This window comes from Cygnus atratus, chromosome 2, assembly GCF_013377495.2.
Source record: "Cygnus atratus isolate AKBS03 ecotype Queensland, Australia chromosome 2, CAtr_DNAZoo_HiC_assembly, whole genome shotgun sequence".
NCBI classification, from domain to species: Eukaryota; Metazoa; Chordata; class Aves; order Anseriformes; family Anatidae; genus Cygnus; species Cygnus atratus.
Window position 1 is genome coordinate 14181120 of NC_066363.1, and position 21660 is coordinate 14202779.

The 21660-nt window shown below is 38.5% G+C and overlaps 1 protein-coding gene across 3 annotated transcripts in view; it reads right to left on the reverse strand.

Moving 5' to 3' along the window:
- Positions 1 to 21660, reverse strand: part of CCNY (cyclin Y) — a 126962-nt gene that overhangs the window by 12641 nt on the left and 92661 nt on the right. For 2 of the 3 annotated variants that reach the window (XM_035545304.2, XM_035545307.2), the window contains 5 exons: positions 19648 to 19748; positions 16795 to 16830; positions 12951 to 13008; positions 12735 to 12854; positions 805 to 971 (listed from right to left, as the gene is read on the reverse strand). In XM_035545304.2, coding sequence (XP_035401197.1) covers positions 805 to 971; positions 12735 to 12854; positions 12951 to 13008; positions 16795 to 16830; positions 19648 to 19748 — 482 coding nt within the window. Of the gene's footprint in view, positions 1 to 804; positions 972 to 12734; positions 12855 to 12950; positions 13009 to 16794; positions 16831 to 18085; positions 18255 to 19647; positions 19749 to 21660 lie in introns of those variants that run through there. The other variant, XM_050708726.1, reaches the window with a different exon arrangement.

Here is a 21660-nt window from a genome sequence, read left to right on the forward strand (position 1 = left end):
AATGTCTAATAACTACTAATCAACCAACCAAAAGAGCTTGACTATTTAGTGGAATAAGCATTTGTTTTAGTATTTGTAAATATAACGATCTTAATTGTTTACTCCTATCACATTTTCTTTTATTACTGTTGGAATATTCTCTTAAAACAACTGGGGAGTATCCAGACAGTCTGTACGTAAGTCTATATGTGTTGTACATCTCTTAATAATGCGATCGTGTAAAAAATGGAAAAAGTTACCCATGTGAAGTTTCTCTCTGCAAGCTAAAATATTACGTACTTTTTAATCCTGCAAACAAATTCAGCAGGGTATAAGAAAAAAAAAACAATTATTGAATAATGGTAGCAATAAGTGAGTGTTCGTCTAAGGGTTGAGTAATGGCAGCAACAAGCATGTAGTTGTTTAAGAGCTGTTAGGGTCAGAACACTTTTTTTTCCCTGCATTACATTGTTCTACCATCTGTGAGGAGAACTAACACATTACAGTAAATGTTGCTGAAGTGATGACAAGCAGGCTTATCCAACATTTTTTCTTTTTTTTTTTTTTTGTTGTCATAGATTTCAATATTCTGCAGGTTCACTGTGTATGAGCATCCAGCAGTAAAATAAATTCTAACCAGAAAAAAAAGTCCATGCCTTCAATGTAAGCAACTCTCCAGTAGACCTCATGCCATTTATCAGCATCCACCATGTTCAGACACAAGGCAGACATACAAACTTTACACAAGGTATGAGAGAACTTCCCTTCTCCCTCATACACACAGATCTTGGCATTTGCTGTCAGAGATAAACATACTGGACTCACATGTCTTCGACCGTGATATCTTTCAGGATCTGGCAGTAATCCACATTCCACACCGCCTGGTCGTCCCAAACCTTGGATGCCAGTAGAATTGCACCCAGTACAATTCGCTTCCAGTTCGCTGGACAAATATCTATCTCTGCATAAGTTAAAAGTCTTTCAAGATATACCTGTGGAAACACATTAAAATCAAGACTTAATCTGGTTTGCTATTAAGTAGAAATGAAAAACTATTGTAATAAACCCATTCCAGCAATTTCAAAACAGTAATATGCTCTCAAGAAGGTTCTTTTATAAAAGCTGTGGGTTTAAATCCATACATTTGTGCCAAGCTCAAGACTGGATGTGATAAATTCATGTTTTAGTTGGCCTTTGCTTTCTGATCATATAACCAGAAACAAAACTGTTGCTCTTCTATCTTAACTGTTGCTAATATATTCACATGTTGGAATGAATTCAAATGATAGTGTAAATAAATTATTAAAATAATAACGTAAACAAATAAAACGCTAGCTACTAATGAGGAAGGCAAGGGCATGCTACCAATTATAGTTATTAGCTATCACACACACAACTGTGGTTCTAATTTACAGCCTATCAGTTATCAGATACGGCATCGTGTCCTGCAGGTCCCCTCTGGTGAAGAGGTTCTGCAGGCATCTGGGTGCAGACGCAGCCACCAGAGAAACAAGAAGCTGAACGAAGGAAATGTATGTGCTGAGATAACACGCCTAACAGTTTCCTCTGGAGTGATAAGCACTGGAGATGCATATCAGTAATCCTGTTGGACCTGCAAGAACTGATAAACTAAGGACACAGGAGTCTGGTCCAACTGCCCAAGGCCACCAGCACAGACCGGCATTAACAAGAGCTCCTACAACCCAGACCTCGTGCAAGAGGCTGCTGTTTACAAAGGCTACAGAATTATATCCCCTCATCTGATGAAACAAGGGACCATGGAGGAACTTCCTGAACACCTACCAGAAAGTTGCCAGGAGGCCAGTATCAGCCTCTGCTCATGAAAACGGAGCTGGGTTTGCCCCTCCCTTCGGGGAACCCCAATTGAGTATGCCAGGGACCCACTGGATCACTCCAGTAAGCCAAGGTGCTGTGTGAATATACCTGCTATCAATAACAGCAGCTCATTTACATTAATAACAGACTGATGAACAAAACGTGTACTAAGAAATACCAGTTGTGCACAACCTGTGAGCCCCCCTCCTCTAGCTCCTAATCGGAAAAGGGAAATTACAGCCGTTACAAATAGTTACACGAGGTGAACGAAACTGAATGCTTCTGCAATCCACATCCAAACAATTCATATACTAGCTGACAAGACACATAATAAACCTTCTGCAGTTTGACTAAGTTAATATTTACTAGCACCTAATCAAGTAGTGCCTTAAGAATAGCTAATACATATAAAATTCATCCTGATAAAGGGGAAGGGAAAGGGGAGCACAGGGGGGAAAATCTTTAAAACCCAGAAGAGCTTACTTGTAATTTTATATAAGGATGTGTACTAACAGAAGCACGCAGAGGACCTTCAATGATTTGTGGTTCCTGAAAGATCTACCATTAGAGAGTACTTAATTTATAATTAAAAAAAGTCATTCTAAGCTTTTTTTTTTTTTTGAGTCCCCAATAATATCACAGTCAATTACAGCCTTTATATAGTTTTGTTCATTAATTTTAACTATTATAATACATACAACCAATTAGAACTTGGGAACAAGGTCACTGAAAACAGTATGCAAACATTTTATAATTTAGAGAAGAAATTATGTTTTATGAAAAAATATTCAATATCTGAATGCGGGTGCACAGACACTCAGAGCACAAGATGAACTACCTCACTCTGCAGCATAAAAGGCATACAGAGAGAGAAAAGCTTGGGGGAAAAACACAACGCAGACCACCTCTCCCAATCTACACAGATTTCCTCAGTCCACTGTGAGGTTGCTTCAAACAGGTCCCACTGCACTCTTCTGACTGATCTAAGGAAAATGAGATGTAGTCATTTAAGTTAGCAAATTGTACTCTGATTAAGAAACAAACTTTTCTTACTGGCTTCCCTAGCTAGCATCAAGAAGTGAACTTGTTCTGCAGTTTCATCTCTTGCCCACAAGCCTGTAATTAAACGGAACACCCAGCATCACCACTGCAGCCAGGGGAGCACAAGGACGGGCACTGCTCCTGCACACCCCGACGGGACCACTGCATTGCTCCATCCACTCTTTGACAGAAAGACGTGCAAAAAATTAACACGCTAAATAGGTAGAACTAAAGATTTACCAGTTGCACAGTAACAACATAGATTCTGTGACACCAGAATTGGTTTTCTTGTTTTAAAATAGTCATCCTTAGTGCACATTTTGACATATAAGATTTGGTACTGGAGTTTTGCCTATGAAGGTACTCGACGTGGTGTATGAGTGCAAAATAAACAGCATAGTTTAAATATTTTAAGAAAATTAAGTCCTTAAAAATAAACACGTGGTCACTCCAACACAAGGGTTCAAGACAGAAACTGAAAGAAATGTGTGTAAGTGGGTGAGGTGGGAACAGCAATGGAGACTCAAAAAGACTCACTACTCCAGTGACACGTCAAAACCACAGAAACACAAAGCTCAGTAAAAAAAAAAAGTGGCATGTGCATCTCAGCAGAGCTCATCGATGGTTCTGTTAAAAAGGCTGCCTTTTGCTTCTTAGGGAGCCTGTGTAAGCCTCTTACCATGTAACACAAGCATACTTGTTCAACTTAGCAAGAAAAATTGTTGTTAGTTCATAGTTCAAAGAACAACCCCTGGAGTTGTTCCAGGTAAGTGAAAGGCTTGTTTAAAGCAACACACAGTGCTAATGCAGGGAGTGGATGGACGCTGCAATATCATGCCACTCTTAAATTAGGGCAATGGAAATGAACTTCATTTGCTTTACATCAGTGCTGAACTTGCTCCTCTACTGTTAATCCAAGCCCCTGAAATTTCAACTTCACAGATAGTTCAGTAGATTTCAAATGAATACCCCACTGAGACACACAGAGCAGACAAAAATAAGAAAATAACATCCTTTCCTGCATGCAGTTCTAGCATATGCAGGGGGGAAAAAAGAACAAGGATTCTATTGTGGGCTCAAATTCAAAGGCATTCAGAGAACTTAGGTGTAAGTTCATCTACTCAAGGTGTAAGTACAAGCGGAGCGTGAACTTGCTGCTACCTTCCCACCAGCGTATACTTGAGAAATCAGCTTTAAAAATGAAATAGCTTGTTAAGACAGTATCCTTACATCACCTGCATCACCGAGACATCTGAGCATCTTCTAGTAGCATGTTGAGGGATATGAATAATCACTTTTGAGTCCTTGGTGATAACTTGGGCTTAACTCCAGAAATACAGCTTGCTGGAGCAAGGCTCTGTGTAATCTTTGAATAAAACTGAAGATGAGAAATACCTCACCAGGAGAAGGGCATTTTGCATGGTTTCTGACTCCTTCCTTGAAAATGCCTTAAAAGAGAACATTTTGTTTTGTTGACTTGGTTTGGCCTCCCTGGCTCAGTTTTAAGTGTGTGTTCAAGTAAGAAGACAAAAAAAGAACAAGACTTCCTCTTGCAGCAAATATTTGTAGAAGTTTATCGAGGTCCTCAGCTAATGTGGGAATTCAACATAACCTAGGCCTTGTCTCCCACATATAGGCCTATACTACCACATTAGTTTAGTTCTTCACTATAGCCAAGTCAGCCTCCAACCTTCACATCTGCCACAAGATCTTATCTTTTCTTCTGTGTTTGGAGAGAACCAGGTGACTCCACAGACAGCATAACTCAGGCAGCGGAAAGGCTCTCGAGCTCTTGCCCTACTGAGGCAGTGTCTTCATCAAAGCAGTATAGGCACAGACAAGCGAGCTCTCTCTCCCACAAGCATGTGAGAAAGCTTACTGTGACAAAGAGAACTGTCAAACATAAGTTTTTACCTCTCAGCATTTCCATGTAGTTGGTCTAGGCCACAGGAGCAGTGTGAGCACCAAGATTTTGACCTTGATGGGTAAAAAGGAGTAAGGAGGAGAGGTAGAGTTAGCCATGTACTCACTAGCCTACGCTACTGCAGGGGGACGCTTCTGGCTGCTGCAAAGATGTGCTGAATCAGTACAGACTCTTGGAGAAGGGCCAGGTGGCTCTCAGCCCATCTGAAGAGGAAGGCTGGTGGGCGGTTAGTCACTCCGCTACTCATCCCAAACAAACGTGTGGCTGGTGGGAGAACGCCACCTGCTTCTGCTGGCTGCAGCAAGCGCGTCTTCCCACATGCAGGCAGACACACTCCATCCACCTCAAGGAACAAAAATCTCTGAAAATGTTGACCCTGTAATCGTAAATGTGATGTATGGAAATGTCATTTGTATTAGTTATGCAATGAAGTCTATATATTGAATACTGTCTTAAGTGCAGGGACCATTTTCTCAAATACGGGTTTTGAATCAGACTCTGTATTCGCTTTGTACTATGTGGTTCAAAAACTTGTGTGTTGCAATGAATTTCACTGGCTTAATTTGCAAAAGTGAACCACTTTCTACATTTTCTTTAGGACTAGCAGCTCTAAAGTCATATAAAAACAAGCTAAGTTTTAAAAGCCTGCTGTGGAAAAGAATATTATAATTCACATCTCAGGAAGCTGGTAGAAATTTACTTAGACATTGAACGACCAAAAAGCTCAGAAGACACAATGTGAGAAACTTTTACTAAAATGGTCTGAAAACCTCATCTCATCTCTGGATTATTTCAGCAGGTATTCCTTTAAAGAAGCAAAACTAAATGATAAAAAGAGCTTTCAGTATCTAGAAGAAATATAGAAGAAATAAGTTTTAAAAATGCTTAGGAATGGATCTGAAGTTTAAAACAAATTGCAGCTGTTACACTGATGTTACTTTTCTCTATAATTCATCCTCTGCAATGCTTCTTCTGAAAGTAAGCTTTTGTGGGCAATGCTTTGGAACACTTCTCTTCTGAATATTTGAAAGCTGAATTCCGAAAAGACAAAAGATTAATTCTGCCTTAATTCAACTCCTAGTTTTCCTCAAACAGTTTAATAGCTTCCAAGAGCCATCTTCACAACACCTGTCATCATCCACTTAGTTCTACGACTTTGTTCTATGCATGTTCGCAGATTTTTGCAGAGCAATAGCATGACCATTTAAGTAAATGATTGAGGTTACTGATGTGACATGAGGAAAAACTCTCATTGGCTTCAGTCAAACAACATATCGTTCTGAATTTTCCCAGCTTGCAAAGAACAAGTATAAGCCAGTGTTAATACCAACAAACTTCAAAATTCATTTGTCACATATGTTTCATTTTGTTGTTGAAATGAAAACACAGTTCTGACCTGGAAAACACCAATGGACCGCCAATACATTTCTACTTAAAAATTCAGTACCTTAGAGTCCAATGCCTCCTCCATTATTAATCTATTGTGTTTGGGAATGAACCACATGCTTTTATATGATTGTCAGCCTAACAAGCTTTCATGGACAGAGCCTGCACTTCACTGGAGACGTTTTAATAACTTGTGCACATTTCAGAAGATATCCTGCACAGAGTGAAGATATCAGCAAAGCAGTATTTATTTTCCATCTCTTCCCACAGACTCCTGTCAAAATTTTGCAATGACTAACCTTTAAAATTGGAATATGAGCAAATTATTATTTAATCCTACGTGAAACCAATCAGATGATTTGTCTTTGTTAAGAATTCATTTATCTGAATTAACAGGAATTTTTATCTACTAATGAAATACAATTACCACTCTGCAGGTATAGGTGATCCCTAACTGTCTTATAGTCTGTAGAGGTTCATTAGCTTAGATGCAGCACCACAGGCATGTAGTTAAATGGCTTCCAAAATTCCCCATTTCAAGTCCAGAAGAGGTACAGCTCAGATTTGCTTCAGCACATTATCTTGAGCTAATTAATCTGCCAGACCCGAAATGACCCTATGCTGAGCTAGTTTGGGTGCCTCTTTTCTTAATTCCCAAGACTTGAACTTGCATGGTGGAGAATCATTTACCATTTACCATCATTTACCATTACGTTACCATCACTAGGCCTGGAGGGCAGAACTTCAAAATGGCACCAGCCTGGCAACAGCATCCAATCTTCAGCAGTGCTGCTCCAGCAGGGCCGCTGCTGAGCCACAACTGACCCCCAGGGTGATTATCTGCGGTTGGGTGAATCTATCCCAGACTTCCCATGGTAACAACCACAGCATTCAAAGTTGTCCCAGTTTTCTAGGATGTCCCAGCTCCCTATGATTCTGGATGCCAGGCAGCTGGTTACACAACATCCCAGACAACAGAACATAAATCTGTTTGATGAAACTAAAACTAAAGATAGCACTGAGGAGTTCAGTTTTAATTAGTGTGAAGCAGTATCTCATTTTTTTTCCATCTCAGAGGACTTTATACCATATTTTGTATATTATATAATAATCTCAAGTAGAAAGAAAAGTTAAAATACTTGAAGAGGTTTATTTCTCCTTCTTTTTCCCCCTTGAGAATGACATGTATCAAAAATGAGTGTCAAATTATTTCATTTCAATATGTTGCAATCCAAAGGAACACTCCAGTTTTATTAAAAACTTACTATGGGATTCCTTCAAAAGTTTTGTTTCTCCTTGTTACTTCATTTTGGAGCTATTCAACATTAACCTCCAATATCCCACTGGTATCTCTTATGCTGGAGTTGCAGTTAAGGACACAAAACCCCTTAATTTAACTTCATAAAACAACCAAACTGGTCTTCTGTTGAGGTTGTGAAATTTCTATCCTCAGAGGAATTCAGAACTCAGCTGGGCAGGCCCTAAGCAAACTCATTCAACTGATCATGCTTAGAACAGAAGCTGGACCAGACTTGACCTCCAGAGTTCCCTTCCAACCTAGATTATTCTGTGATTCTGTCTGCAGTACTGGAGTGTGGTACCACCCAGAGAGACCAGAATTTGTGCATTCCCTCCGAGGAGGCTGAGTGGGAGTCTCAGCACACTAAAGAAACAGGCAATCACCAAAGAATATCACTGGCATTAGTAGAAGAATTCTGAATTTTGAGGGAATAGCTAGAGCAAAGCATGACCTTTTCTCATACTGTTCTTGTGTTGCTTTATGTCAAATTCTATCCATGTTTTACCAAAAAAAAAAAAAAAATCTAGTGGCTTTAATCAATTATCACTAGTTGTACACTGACAGAAGGGAGACTATGTTTTTGTTAAGTTCCATAATTGAGAATCTACAAATGCTTGTTTACTTGCAACAACTTCATTCCCTCAGTCTCACACTTAAACATTAGCACTCACTACGTGACCCACGTTATTAACTGCAGAAGCACTGATTAACTTAACGAAGGCAGCATCCATCCCAACACACTACGAAAAAGTAAAAGGAAATATACAGTCCTCTTTTAATGAGAAAACTTCAGTGTGTCACAATGTCTTGAAACTAAAAAGAAATTTGTATGGAAAAATTATAATTGGTAGTGGGTCCCATATAGCCAAATTACAGCTCTAATCCAATCACTAAATTGCCATATGCTCTGTTCAAAGCAATCAGCCAGTTCCCTACCACGACGCTCCCAAAATAACTGTGCTTTAAAATTACCCAGCTGGGCATTTAAAAATGTTCTGTAAAGGTCTAGTGCCATCCATTTGGTGGAAAAGGACATCACATCATCACAGTCCTTGCAATTTCATCCAATTTTTATTTTTGAGACCAAGTGTTGAAAGATAGTAATGAATGCACTCATAAAACAGCTCTGAACATGTGAATAATTGCAAAGTAGCATTGAAGATATTTATAGGAAACACTAATGGAACTGAGAAAAAAATCACACATCCTCAGGTTTGTCCCCCAGTTTACTTGTTTTTAAGACAAAAATCTGTAATGCGCATAAAATGGACTCAAACTATTACGCAACATTGACTTTCCAGTCCAAAACTGGGATCAGTGTTCATTGCTTGAAATGAACGCACTCTTCTGTTGGGGAATTAAAAAGGTGGCCACCAACAATAACAGATACACTCAACTGTTCTCATGGGTTTCTTAAAGGAAGCAGAGCCCAGCTTTGCCTTGCTCTCATTGCACTCATGATCTCTGTCTTGGTCACTGGAGGGAGAGTGACAGCCTTCAAACCAGGCAGCAAATAGTGCTTTGCATTGTACTTTGAGGTGTTCAGAGGAACCTGCATCTTCCAGAAGCTGTATAAGCAACGGTAGGTATACCCACACCAGCTGAAAAAGACTTCTGCTACAGATTAAATGTCTGTACAGACTCTGATTACATTTTTTATTTTTATTTTAGACTTTTTTGTTTTCTTTAAACCAGTATCACATCCTTGATACTTTAAATAAAACAGGGAAAAAAAAATATCAGCACTTAAAAATATCCCAGTGAAAGGAAACTAGTTAAAGGCTTTCTCCTTTACTCCAAACACACAGGAAGACAAAACTCCCCTCAAATGCTGTAATTTTCATCACATAATTCAACAAATTCATTCAACATATTCTCTACCTAGTTGCTAAACAAGTGACTGGAGAGTACAGTAAGAACTGAGGAAAACCTGGCTGGATTAATTAAATCCCTGTTTTTCATAAGGAGAAGTTACTCTCCCATACTTCAAATTTAAAATTTCCCAATATCAAATCCGTTCAGTCACAGTATGGACTTTGCAACATATTTCAAAACACACTCCTCTGAACTTTGCAGAAAAAAAATCAGTTCATGCACTGCATGTAGTTAGACAACACCGTATCTGACAAGAGTCTATAGCACATTTGCTTATGCAAAATGTAACCTCCGAAAATATTACGCATGCTGGAGTTTATCAGGTGCCTTAGATTTGGCCTACTTGAACACAACTCAGAAAGGCATGCCAAGAGAAAGCAGAAAGCTTGGATCATTCTCGTCTTCAGGTCTAGTTAATAGGATTGTTTTGTTTTGGTTTGTTTTTTTTTTTCATAAGAAAATAACAAAGTGAAAATGTTTAACTCTCATGACATGTAAGCCATGTATTGTTTTCCTATTGGCATGGATAACACTACTATTCACATTTGCTATTCAATTAATACATTATTTTAAGTGCAACTTGCCACCTCTGCACCTGAGGAGATGATGAAGACGAAAGGCATTTCTCAGTTTTAGCGAGGATGGGAATACTCTGGGTCAGGTGGAGAAAAGCATTGTTTTTCTCCCAAAGTCAGATCACAGGGTATAGTTCAGCTGTTCACTGGTACAAGACTTTACATCAGCAACAAAAGTAATTCTTAAAACTAAAATTATTCTTAAGGTATTATTTTATAAATAAATGTGAATTAGTAATTAATTGTTTCAACCTGAGATTTTAATTTTTCACCCATCAATACAGAAAATCTCTTGGCAGCTCTGGAGACTGTGCAAAAATTAAATCTTTTGTTTAATTATAAATTGGTTTTGCTGTAATAGTGGAGACTTTAATTGAAATATTTTAATTAAGTGCTTGAAGCAATACGATGCTGCCTTTTTTTGCTGGATACTAGCTCATCTAACAGTCTGGAGTTTCACATTTACTCTCCTCCTGTGCTGAACATACAGCCTGCTATATAACTAGTTGTAACTACTGTTTCTGTCCGGATAATGGCATGTAAAAAGACAAACAAATGCATCCAACTACACACCTTAGTCCACATTAATAATTTGGTCTGCCTGAGGAATAAAAAAGGGTGGTTAGGACTGTTTAAAAATAATTAGAGTGAAAGATAATAGCTGTAGAATCTAGTTCCAAGCGTATTGTGATCGCCACAGATATACCTCCTACCTTCTGGCAACCCTCCTCCAAGGCTCAAGTAGCAGACAGGGCTATCACATTGCTCTCCAATGTATGACCAGACTATGGCAAAACATAAGCTTCAGCAGGAAATGCTTTCTTCTCCAGTCAGGATATTAAAATTAAAAACATTTGGAGGACTTATAAATAGCATTATTAAGACATCATGAATGGGGTGGGGAAGAGGTCGGTCAACTGCTTTCGAACAGACTCATTTCCACATTTGAACGTTTCAGAAACAATATGATCTGTCTCTGGGGCCCCTTCTGATGACACTAAGAAATAAAGAAATGGAATCTAAAAGAAGAGAGGAAACTAAGAACAGGAGCAGCAGAATTTCATACTTGTAAAACAATGTTTATCCCAAAATTCTGAAGCTTTCTGGAAAGAAGGGTGAGGCAGGTGCTATCATCTTGAAAAAATGGTCAAGAATAGCAGAACAGTAATGCTGATCACCTACACTGAATTTATCTGCAAACATCCGCATGGCTGCCTCGAGTACCAGGTTATAAAACAGTCTATCTTTTATCAGTATTGGGTAAAACACCCAAGCCATCTAAAGTTTCAAGCAGTAACAACTACTGAACTGTAATATGGCAAATGAATGAAAAACATTTATACTTAATTGCAGATCACACCAAAAGCAGTTATTTGCAGGGAAACGACATGAGAAACAGAAGAGGCAGTGAAGTAGTTATAAATGTAAAATATTCAAATATATTCATGGGCTAACAAGATTTCTGGGAAAGAACTTTCCATGCATTGCAATGACAGGAAGATACCGTTATTAAAAAAAAAGCGCCCTCTTCTATTAAAGAGTGCCCTCATTGATCAAATAGCCTAAGATCAAACAACAGATAACTACAACAAAGTTCCGCTGTATTTGACAGTAGATTAATTAAATTATACAAGAACATACTGATTCACACAACATATCTTGCCTCCAGCAGAAAACACTCAGGAAGAAAAAGAAGGACAAGTACTTAGCGCAATTATGTAAAAAAGACAGATAAAATGTCATTTCAGAAAACAACTGATGGCTGGGTCAAATAACTTTGTAGAGTAATGCTTCAAAATGCAAGGGTGGAGCACTGCAGGGTGTTTCTTGCCCTATTTCCCTCAGATTCATGTTCTGTACTGGCTAGTGCAATTCATTCTGACTGTCTGAAGGAGAAAAGCCTGCCAACTAATTTCTCTCTCTTGTCTTCTAAGATTAACAGAGGAAATGAGTGGGTCTAGCCTTCAAAATCCACCTTCTCCAATTTCCCTTTCTCCTATCTAAAGTGCATAACAAAGCTGTTATGAGACCACATGTTATTGTAAAAACATATTTCATTCTTCTAAAATTTCTGAGTCAAGAACATGGCCAAAATTGTGCCTGAAAGCTAAAGAGGGTTGGCAGGGTACAAATTTCAGGAAAATTAAGAAATTCTCAGCTGGCAGAGATCACTTTAGCTCCTTTAATCCACATAGCTATGCTGATCCACACCAGCTGAAAATCTGAACCTTCTTTTGTGTTGTGCTATTTTTAAGTAGCTAAACTTCAGCCTTGAGTACAATTGTTCAGCCCTATGACGCAGTCCTGAAAGACAAGTACAGTGGAAGTTAAAAAAGAAAAAAAAAAAAGCCATCACCAACATGCTTCAGTCACTCACCAAGTCCTTCGTGTGTCCATCAATTCTTATTAATGCTCTTAAATTACCTGCAGCTGTCCCCGAATCTCCATTGGGAGTTACAGTGATACACAATAAACCCACAAAAGTGGAACAATCTCTGCTTTTAACATTCCCTCCTGTTCAGACTGCTTATGCCACCTGCATTTTCTGTTAGTCACTCTGGTGGCCTGTAATGTTATCACTCTGTGAGGGCAAGACATAACCCTGGCTTTTGTATCATGTTATCCACCCTCTTCTTTGATCACTAACTCTCCCCAAGAAAATGAACTGTAATATCTCTTCCCATCAAGAAATTCTCTTGGTCTCCATGGTGAGAAAAAATCCCCTGGCATCACCTAGCTCTATTAAATCATACAAAAGCAAGCTTTGGGAACAAAACTGGGTCTGTCAGATAGCTGATGTCATCTCTCAGACACTCACCAGGGTGACAATGGCACATTCAGCAGTCAGTTGAGCAGCACTGAACAATGTCCGAACAAAGCGGTAAATCTGTTTCTGCTCTGGATCATGTTTGTCGTAATCTGGTGGCACTTCGGATTTCTAAGGAAGAAATACTTCCAAATAGGTGACTGAAACAAAACGAAGCAGACAGAAAGACAGTTCACATGAAAAAGAAGAAGAGAGAAATGAACTTACCGAAAGGGGATGAAGGTTTTCATCAAAAATATCTAAGAGCATTCTTCCATCTGTGTCCCTAAAAAGTATTAAAACCAAAGTAGTGTCATTATCTGAACGTAATAACATGCAGCTGTCACACATGCAAGCAGATCATTAAAGCTCCAATGCTCCTTATGCTGTGGTGTGCTTAGAAACACTGCAGAAATGTGACTCTCACACAGGAGTTGGATATATTCTATCATAAAGTTCATGTGCAGTATGAAATCCGTATTACAAAGTATGCTAAAATTTTCAAATTTCAACACTCAAGATACACAAGTTTTCTGCACTCTAGTGTGAGGCTTTTTCACAGCCTAAGATGTACAATGATAAACTTCTAATATATTAAAACCAGCTCAGCTTACTCTGTTTTTCTTAACTTCATCGTGATAATCCTTGCTATCTCTTCCTTTAGCTAATTTCTCCTCCTCCCTTATTTTCAAAGTCATGACTTTTACAAATATTTGTATTTTTTACAGTTATCCTTTCTTTAATATATACATACTTCACTTTTTATTTCTTTTGAAAACCCTATCCCATTCATGATTTTGGAAAGCAAAAAAGAGCATATAAAAAAATCAAAATAACATTTCAATTCACGGATCTTAATTCACTGTATTTTTCTCATCCCTGTTGCTCAAGGTCAGCATGAAAGTTGATGCAACTTCACAAGCCTAACATCCAGCATGCAATTTAAGACTTCTGTGTGCAATCTTAGCAGGAATATTAACCATCACAAAAGCGAGTGGTGTAACAGTGCCAGTTAGAACCGGACACTTTTTGGACAGATGCATCCATGTGACTTTCTTACTACAATACCATCTTTATATATTCCATCCCTGGTGCTCTGGTCAGAGAGGTCTTAAGAGAGAAACCACTGAATGTTTTTTTATCTTTACTCAATACGTGTCTCACAGAGCATGCAAACACGAGTTTTATAGGAGATTAATGTCAAAAAAATGTGATTATTGCAGATAACATTTAAACCTCAACATCTAAAGTCGATTTTTTTCTGCTATAAAGCCTGTTCACACTGGAAATCAATAGTTTTTTTTTTCTTTTTTTTTTTTTAAGGAGTAATTAAAAACCAACTAACGGATTGAGATAATTACTTCAAAATTCCTAATCAGCAAGGATTTCAAGGCCAGACTTCTACCCCTACAAAAAAGCTAGTATCTTAAAGCAGAAGTGGTCTCACTGGAATCATTGCTGTGTTAGAATAAGCTGTGGCCCTTCACAATGAGAAGAGGGAAAGAAAAATTTTTCTTCCACTTCTTCATGCTGCGTGCTACGAAGGCACATTTGATTGCCATAAAAAATCTACACTGAAAAAAAGAGTTGATAGCCTTTTGTCCTCACTAAAATAAATTTGTATTGTTTTCTTTCAAAAAGGAATTGTCTATTAATTGATCTAAGCATTTCTCATGGTTAGTTTGCTTTAATTTTGCTTATTTATTTTGTGCAGCAAATTCACCGACACTCGTGCATTCCTTCAAAAGCAAGATAGGTGTAAGTCTCCTACCGCCTGTAAGATAGCTAAATGCAACAAAAGCTGGAAAAAGTCAACAGAACAATGACAGGAGACATTGGGAAAACTAGGAATAACTACAATGCTACAATCAAAATGTGGGGAACATATGAAACGTATTAGGTACTCTGAAAAGTGACATCTGGGATTGGTGAGAGTCTGGAACACTAGAAAATAGTTTACTTTTAAGCTAAGCATAGAGGAGAAAGAGGACAGATAATTGTTGTCTGAAAAGAACTCTCTCTGGTACAGCTTAGCTTGACTCGTTTTCTGTCAAAACCAACTTTAAGCCTACCCAGGAGCTACAGCGGTTTCTTACTCCCCAGCCCCCATAACGAACCCGAATCTACCACATACGTCAACAACTTCCTTTCTGCCTATAATGGCAGGAAACAGAACATATGTTTGGCTGTTGCTGTTTCAGCAGCAAACACAACCAAGAGCTGTTATCACGTTGTTCCCTCCGTTCCTAAATCAGAGACAAGCGAAGGCAGAGCAGTCATTTCACATCCTTCGTTTCAGAGCCGCTAGCTGATGCACGCACGCCTGAGATTGTCTGTAGGGAGTGCAGCAGAGGGCGCGGTTACAACGCCTCCCGCTGCCCTGGGGAACTCGAGGAGGGACACGCAGCAAGCAGTTCTTACCGAATAAATCACCTTTCCACCCCCAAAGTGAACGGACAGATACCAACTTTCCCAAGAAGATAACAATCAGAATGTATTTGTTTTCAAGTCACTGACACGGGGCCCTTTCATTTATAAATGTTTAGCCTCTCTAATAGCTGCAGGTCAAATTTGCATCGAGTTCTGTAATAAAACTATGAATGTGCATATTTTACTGTCGTCAGAAATCAGTTTCGTGGCAATCAGCAGGGAGTCCAGCTTCCTTTGGCTCTGGATTTCCTCCTGGATACTGTGAGCTCATACTGAAGTTTCTCACCCATACACAGTCCCTGAAGTGCCCCCATTCTGCTGAGCTTTTCAGCCAGCTGGCGTAATGTTTAACGGAGCACTTACGGTATTCTTGTTCCACAAAACGTTAGGATCAGACTATCTTTGGGATGGATCTCTATTAGTCAGTCAAGCATAGTTACAATTGACTAGCTGGCCAAACTAACCCAGAGATGATGGAAGGAAAGGGGAAGAGGGAACCACAGACGGATAAACAAGTAAACCAAGCATGATCATTAATGGTTCATTTCCTAGGAAATTAGATTAAAAGTTAGCAAAAGGATTTCACTCTAACTTTTGCTTTACGTATTGCCACGTTTAATCTTGGAAAGTCTTCTAAGAGTTTTCAGCAGGGATCAAGCCCTAAACCTTTCTGCCTTTGTGCACTTTTAAATATGTCTCTCTTCAGACGCCAGCCTTGTTTCAACAAGTGTAATGAGTTCCAGTGACCTGAAACACGGCTCCAAATGATGTACCAGCTTAACTTAAATTTATGCGTAATTCCTTTTGTTCTAGTTGGACTTCTTACAGTCCTGAAGAAAAAAATTAGGCATAAATTGGTTTGTTAGATCGAGATCTAAGCTGGCTAAGTTCTCTGAAAAGACACATTGAAAAGCCGTGGACACAGAAGTAATTTGACATATTTATACAAATCTCTTAAAAATTTAAGGTAGTATTATTTTATGATACTATGACATATTACATCACGACAACATGTAATTTAATAAACAGAAGTGCAGCTTAACAACATTAATTCATGTACCAAGTTACTTTTTCAGAGAACCAGTTTTCTATTCAGTGTTAACAGTCAACCTGGCTGAGCAGAGATCTAAAGCATACTACACCACGAGTGGTACGACAGGACCTGTTCTGCTTCTGCGACGTCCTGAATTACGTTTATTGGCAATGTCAGCCTTACTGTATCATTAAGGGCTTGTATTTCTAAATTCACTAAGTGATTGTTGACTTACACAGTTAATTTTACAAAGGTGTGGCCTAAAAAAATAAATCTGAACGACACTATTCAGATTTCCTCTAAATCTATTTGAGACATACACTTAATGCAGAAGTGCCCAGAGCATATAAAGCCAAATACTGAATCAAAGCTTTTCAATGCTGAACTGTACTTGCACATTTTTGTGATACATAATCCTCTGATTTTTATTCTTTTAAGTAAAATAATACATCTATATAGGAGAATATATTCTTTTCTCTAACACTGGAGATAAGAAAAATACTACCCAAAAACATTTTCAAAGAACCAAATCACAGATTTTTAGGGTTTCAACAGTTCATTTGTTTTCATTAAAGAGATCTTCAGTACAAGACTTCATTATTCACATACCTGTTTTTGATGTGGTAATATATTGCAAGAGCTACACTGTAAAAAAAAATATAGAGTTAATATCTCAGGACTGTCATATATTATGTCATATTAACATCCAAATTTAAAACTTAGCAGAACACATGACAAAAAAATATGCTCAATAGCCGACTTTCTTCTGTTCATTATTAGATGCCAGGTAAAACACTGTAAATAGGTCATTTTAGAATATTTGTTCAGCACAGTCAAAGTACCTCCTTTCCACTAGTAACGAAGTACCAACCAAGACTTGGTTTCTCATGCTTACTCTCCAGTTTCCAACTTGCGACTCCAGCTTTATCAAAGGATACATGCTTTACTCAGGATGCAGCTTTGCTGAAGGATAAAGCAGGGACAGTGCTCTTCCTACTTATTCTAACAGCACAAAACCCAGCAAAAACTACAGGGGAATGAGGAGTGAGTTCAATGATTCTATTTGCTGATGGTTTGTTTTGTCAAATTCACTGTAAGTTTCTTATGTCTTACAATGATGCAAAATTCCCCCCACAAAAAGTCTTTTAAGAGAGTGAATTAGTCACTCTATATTTTTCTTCCAGAACTTTTACAAAAAAATCAACACACTGCACATTAGGAAAGCTGTATGTTGGAGCTACCAAGTTAGTAGAATTGTAATAGATTTCAGTATTTTTTTAAAACATTTTTTCTCAGTTGAATATATTTTACTGACTTTTTAGAGGCGCTATAGCTTTTACTGGACTACATCAGCTTTTAGCTCAAACTTGCTTTTAAAACAGAATTTTTCTATAGATATATGTAATAAGTTAAAAAATACTGTGTACCCATTTACTTTTAAAAGACACAGTCCTCACTGAACATAAAAAACAGATTTATGAATGAATTTAATTTGACTGAAAGCTATTCAGCAAATGAATTAGTCCCAAAATTTAATTTTAAATTATGCCCCCAGGAACATACTTGCAGCTCCAGTTCACTTTATGAAAGTGGATGCAAGAGCATACACGCAGAGCTCTGCTTGGTGCCCATATCGTTGCTGTTGTAACAACATAACAAATTAAGTTTAGGAAAATATTTACTCTTTAGAAATCTATATCAGAATCTGAAGGTCTCTCAGAGCTGTAACAGATTAACTCGGCCCCGACTTGTATTCTGCTTTTCACACACCGGTTCAGCTAGCATCCAGGGGTCTGTGACAGCACTGCAGAAAGCAGCTTACGCAGCTTTCCATCGCCCTCCCCTGCCACCCCACACGCTCTGAAGATCTCCAAGAGACACGCTAATATTTTAAACCCACCAGTGCATAACATGACCCAGAGGAAATAAATGAGCCAGCCAAAACGCAGCCCTTATAGATCTCCTTATGTGCAGTAGTCATTCGTCTGCAGCGATGTCCAGGAGGGGGGCAGGAAATGAAGCTGTACTACAAAAGCGATAATCCTGCGGTCTCCCAACCCTTGAATCTGCTACTTGTGCAGCAAGACGGGAGGAAAGAGGAGGAAAATACTCAGAGGCCAGAGGCCGGTTTCTCACCCCACATAACCTCTTCTCCAAACTCTCTGACCCCGTGCAGCTCCCTGCCAGCCCCAGCCCTGCCGCTGCCCCTTTCCTCCGTCCTGGCCCTCTGCTCTGCTCCCAGACACCACCTCCTTGCCCCCAGCTCCACACCCAGGGCTTGGGTTTCTGCCTCCCCTTTCCCAGCTCTGCTGCCGCCCACCAACACCGCATCTTGCCTGCTGCCACAAGCCCAGCTCTTCTTTCCATGAACGGGCCCAGTTCCTGTGCTTACAAAATCTGCATGCAAAGGATTTTAGAGCAGGAAAGTATTAAAATCCCAGGGGGAAAAAATATCAAAACCCGAAAACCACTTTCCACTGCTCATCTGAATTATTTTTAAGTTACTCATTAGAGAAGCTTGAGGAAATGCAAGACTATTTCAGACCGAAATAGCTGATAAGGAATTAGGCATTGGTCTGCAAATCCTTTCCCCACTCCCCCTTTTTTTTCTTAAACAGAATAATTGAGAACGTGTTTACTGACCACCAACATTTATGTAAATAACTTTATAGCATAGATTTGGACTTCATAAATTTTTGCACTGGAATAGATTAAGAGCAAACAACTGAAGAGAGCGTATCTGCAACCATAATAAACAGCATAAGATGCCTGCACATTCATTTTCTCATTTTTCCCTTTGCTGTACAAAGTGTAAAGAACAACACGTTATACATATCAATCTCATTTCTCTCTAAACGGACAGAGGCAGCAGTGAAACCTGAAATGAACATCTGAGATGTCACCCAAGTATAAGCCCATGTGGGCACCACAGACAAAGCTCGCCACTGCTGTGCAATAAAGCGTTTGTGTCTCCGTACTCAATAAGGAAATAAATCTGGAGGCAATTCATTTTCATTTCAAACAGAAAACTGGAAGGAAAGCTTAGCAAATGAACATTTTATCATGAACGGAAAAAAGCTCTTCAATTTCAGGAGATTTCCGATCTTTAGGGAATTCTGAAATAAGTACCCAAGTAACCTTCTGAGGACTTATCCAAAGCAAGTACCCAGCTGAACAGAGAATCACAAAGATTTCAGGTGCTAGAATTTGAGAACCTTGAATGCTGCTTTCTTGTGAGATATGCCGTACTGGGAGTTTGATTCCACACAAACCTAAAATCAGAGTAATATCCTTTGCTCATTCTACTCATTCCAACTACAGCGTGATTGGATTAAAAAGACTTACTACTTCAAAAACTAACCCCGCTGTGAAGATTGCTTAGTAATGGTTCAGATGTGTGTACACATATGCAATACATAATATAGGTTCAAGTTAAAAAACACACAAAATTATTAAACCCACCATTTGATGGTATACTTGAGGTTTGGTTGACTGACTGTGCTGTCATCCAGGAAAATAGTGGAGCAGGAACTGTACTTCCTTCTCAACTGCCCAGGAGGATGCTATGAAAAACATGCAAAAGAACAATAGCAATTATGTAACACCAAAACATTTTTCTGAGATGTAAGAATTCAGAGAAAACAATTTTTTCTGTCTCCCACAGTGACGCACACAGTAATGTGATCGTGTTTTGAAGCAATTCAGAAAGTTCGGAAATAATTACCAGTGCAGAAGTCACAATTCCTGCCTGAGCCTTGCCTAATGCTTTCTTCAAGTCCCAATCTCTCCTCCTTCCCCCCCCCCCCAAATGCCATGCAAAATCTTTACGCAGAATTACTCAAATCAAACACACAGATTTTGAAATAAAATATGAACAAGACCTATGTTCCTGTCCTCATTACAAAAGAACAAGTGGAAGACTGAAAAAGATACCACAGTAAAGATGAAGACCGATTTAGAAACAGATGCAAAATGATGTTTAAAGAAAATTTAAAAAAACTTAAGCAAAACAAGCCAAACAAAAAGAGGATGAAATAGGGGAAAGAGGTCTTTACAGTGAAACTACTAACAGCTTTAAAAATTAACAGGGAAAACTCAAAAAAATTAGTTCATTAAAATAGATTGTTATAGGTGGGCAGAAAATTGATCTAGAGATGTAAGAGAAAGTATATATGCAAATAAAAATAGATAACATATCTCAACAGAAAAAGTTTTCAAGAGATTTCAATTCTATTTCTGCACTACTGAAAAAAAAACACATTGGAAAACACAGCAACAAAATGACATTTGACAACACTGCTTATTTCAGAGGATTTTTTTGTTGAGAGGGTTTATCCTTCAGCTGTTTAGAGCAGCCAGAACTCCACCAGTCTAAAGAGAATCGTTTAATCGTATCCGCTAATAGCTCTCACAGTCATTAATGCTCTTTGATTTCATCCTTGGTTATTCTACCTACACTAGTGAATAACTTGACCAAGAAGAGGCCGTGTCAGGGAAGTTAAGGCAACTCAAATTACATGTTTAACTTACATTTAACAATTTAAAATTCAGCTGGCACATTCACACGAAATTTTTAATTTGCCTTACAATGAATGTTGTTTCCACAGTTTCAGCAGGGAGTCCAATGTCAGTACCACCACCAGCAGAAGCCACAGAGATCTACCAGCTCACCGCAATCTAGGCTCCTGTGACTCCCATCTCAGTACATCTTCCCCTGCCTAATCTCCCAAACAGATATTATTAAAAGTGCCAGCACTCCATCATCTCTCTAATGTTTCGCATTCCATTAGTAACAGACTTGTTAGCATTCATTAGATACAGAACAGACAAGACTCCTGGTAAAACCCACATGCGTCTGAGTCATCCTTCTTTTTATTTTTCCCAGCTATGAGCAAAAGAGCATTCAAAGTCTTCCACTAGTTGAAAAAAAAATTATTTTCTGATGAAGCTGTTACAATAGTAGGACCATTTTGCTAAAATAATTCCAAAATTCACCAAGAAATCCTATGAAGATCCACAACTTGATATTTGTAGGTTGGCCTGCTTTTCTTGGGCTAAAAAAGCTTAGTGAAAAAAATGAAAGAGATCTTGCCCCCTCAAAAATTCTCCAGGAGTTTGGAAAGGTACTTTGTACGCTTTGGAAGCTCACAATCCATCTACCTTCCAAACTATTACATGCTAAGCAAGGCAACAGAAACAGAAAATTTAAAGCACTGGAGGCATTAATGCCAACTAATGCATCATCTGGCATTGATGGATATGGAGAAAGTGACCAGGGCTCTGGTGATTTATAGTTTTTATTCCACCACAGTGTAGTTCATATTTCTGGATTAGTACCTTCCACAGGTATGATAAAAACTTAAAAAACACTGAAAATGAGACTGTTTAGTGGTCTGGAAGGGAGAGGTACAGATATATCAACATCATAAAAAAAAGCACATGCAAAGTTCTAATTCTACATTAAATGTCTATGCT